General features: G+C 43.4%; 1 protein-coding gene across 1 annotated transcript in view; it reads left to right on the forward strand.

The window, feature by feature from the left end:
* CKMT2 (creatine kinase, mitochondrial 2) overlaps positions 1–2,200 on the forward strand; it is a 17,423-nt gene that overhangs the window by 10,466 nt on the left and 4,757 nt on the right. Inside the window, exon 7 of the mRNA XM_007943467.2 lies at positions 757–891. Within this exon, the coding sequence (XP_007941658.1) occupies positions 757–891 (135 nt within the window). The remainder of the gene's footprint in view (positions 1–756; positions 892–2,200) is intronic.

Consider the following 2,200-nt stretch of genomic DNA (forward strand, 5'->3'; position numbering starts at 1 on the left):
CCAGCTGCCCAGCCACTCAACCAGGCCCTGTCAAGTTGACATACAAACATATCCACCACACCCAGGATAGTAGATCATGTGGTTATCTGATTCAAAATGGCCAAACCCAGTTCATTTCAGCTCACTAAAGCCTAGGATAGTGACCTTTATGCATTCCTTTTCTTTTTTTTTTTTAATTTCCAATTTTTCTAGGTTCATACTTTGTACATTCCATGTTCCAATTATTAATGGATGTTCACAGTTGTTTCTTCTCATTTTGAGTCATACCACTTCAGCAAATGAAGGTCTTGAAAGCTTTGCTCCATCCACATCATTAAGATTGACTCTACTTGAAGGAGGTAGCTCTTCCCTCATCATATTTTGAGTGCTTTCCAACCTGAGGGACTCATCATCTGGCACTGTATCAGACAGTGTTCTGCTGCTATTCATAAGTTTTTCACTGGCCAATTTTTTCAGAAGAAGACCACCAGGGCCTTGTTTCTAGTCTGTGCTAGTCTGGAAACACCACTGAAACCTGTGTACTACGGGTGACCCTGCTGGTATTTGAAATACCAGTGGCCGAGCTTCCAGCATCACAGCAACATGCAAGCTACTACAGTATGACAAACTGACAGATAAGTGGTGGTTTCTCTGAGAAATACTCTAAATTTACCTAAATTTAATTCATGGCAAATGTGTAGTCCATGTGTTTGGCATGTGCTGAATGAATGTATATTTTAGAATTCTGTCATTTGTTCATTGTTTTTCTAATTGTAGGTAGAACGGTTAATCCAAGAACGAGGTTGGGAGTTTATGTGGAATGAGCGCCTAGGGTACATCCTGACCTGTCCTTCCAACCTTGGAACAGGATTACGAGCTGGTGTCCACGTAAAGATCCCAAAGCTCAGTAAGGTATGCTATGTGACCAGCAGCAGCCCTGCTGAGGCCTGGCAGAATTAGCTCAGATGTGGCTGCTTTGTGGAGGGAGAAAACATCACTGCCCATTCTTAACTGTTACTTTTATACCTATAATAGAAAAATAATGAGGAAGGGTTATGTTTGCCTTAAAAGTCATTTGTATTCATTAGGATAAAGGTTCAGTGGCTGCAAGAAAAAGATGGTGGCTTTAGGGATAAGACTCTTACATTCTCCCTCTAGTTAATCGGCAAGCTGCTCTACTTCCTGTGCACCTTTCCATCTTGTTTCTCCGTTCTCTCCCACTCCAAAATCCAAACCAGCTATCATTAAATAGATTCTGATTCATAACAACCCTAGAAACCCTGGCCTAATCTGTATGGTTGTTGAATTTGATTTGTTCTGGATACCTAGTGCCACTCTGACAGGAATGTACCACAAATTGGGATGGCTTGAATAAACAGGAGTTTATTCTCTTACAGTTTGGAGGCTTCAAGTCCAAGTTCAAAGTACCAGGCTCTAGGGGCTGAAAGCCCCTCAACCTTGGGCTTCAGCTCTGCCTCCTGCTCTCAGCCCACTGAAGCTAAAGGTTTTTCTTCCCTCAGACAGCTGCTGGCTGCTGAGACTGACAAGCCCAAGGTTGACAAGTAAAAAGGCACAGTCTCCATGTTACCAAACCACATGGCAGGCCATTAACTCAAGTCCATTGAGAGTCCCAAGGTTGGCAGAGCATGGCAAGCTGCTGAATAACAACACGGCTATATGCAGGGTTCAAGCATGCCATAAGCTAGAGACCATTCCCTAAGCTGCTTCTTATATATGGAAACAGATCATATCCCTAAGGCAACTTCTCAGCTGTTCACAGTAGATTCCACCATGGAGTTGATTACCAGTCTTATCATGGGGAATTCTACACTCAGCAGCCCATCCACTCAACCAGGCCCAGCCAAGCTGACACACAAACTTAACCATCACAGAGTGTATATCAGAAGGCTTGTCAAAACACAGATTGCTAGGGCCTCACCTAAAGAATTTGGTTTTCTAACAGGTTTCTAGGTGATGTTAATGCTGCTAGTCCGGAACCACACACAGAGGACCACTGCCTTACGGCATTGCACAGTAAAATCAGGCCCTTTGTTCCAGCTTGTGTGAAGGGTAAAGAGCCTGTGCCTTGTGCCTGTTTTTGCTTGTTCCATTGGCAAGAACTTAGCCAATGGCTACTTCCTCTGCTCCAATTCCAGAGGACTGATGGGCAACTAAGTTTCTTCTACAGCACACAAAGTGAATCAAATACTGTAAAACATTT

Source organism: Orycteropus afer, unplaced genomic scaffold (genome assembly GCF_000298275.1).
Source record: "Orycteropus afer afer isolate SDZICR_OR568_19922 unplaced genomic scaffold, OryAfe1.0 scaffold00107, whole genome shotgun sequence".
NCBI classification, from domain to species: domain Eukaryota; kingdom Metazoa; phylum Chordata; class Mammalia; order Tubulidentata; family Orycteropodidae; genus Orycteropus; species Orycteropus afer.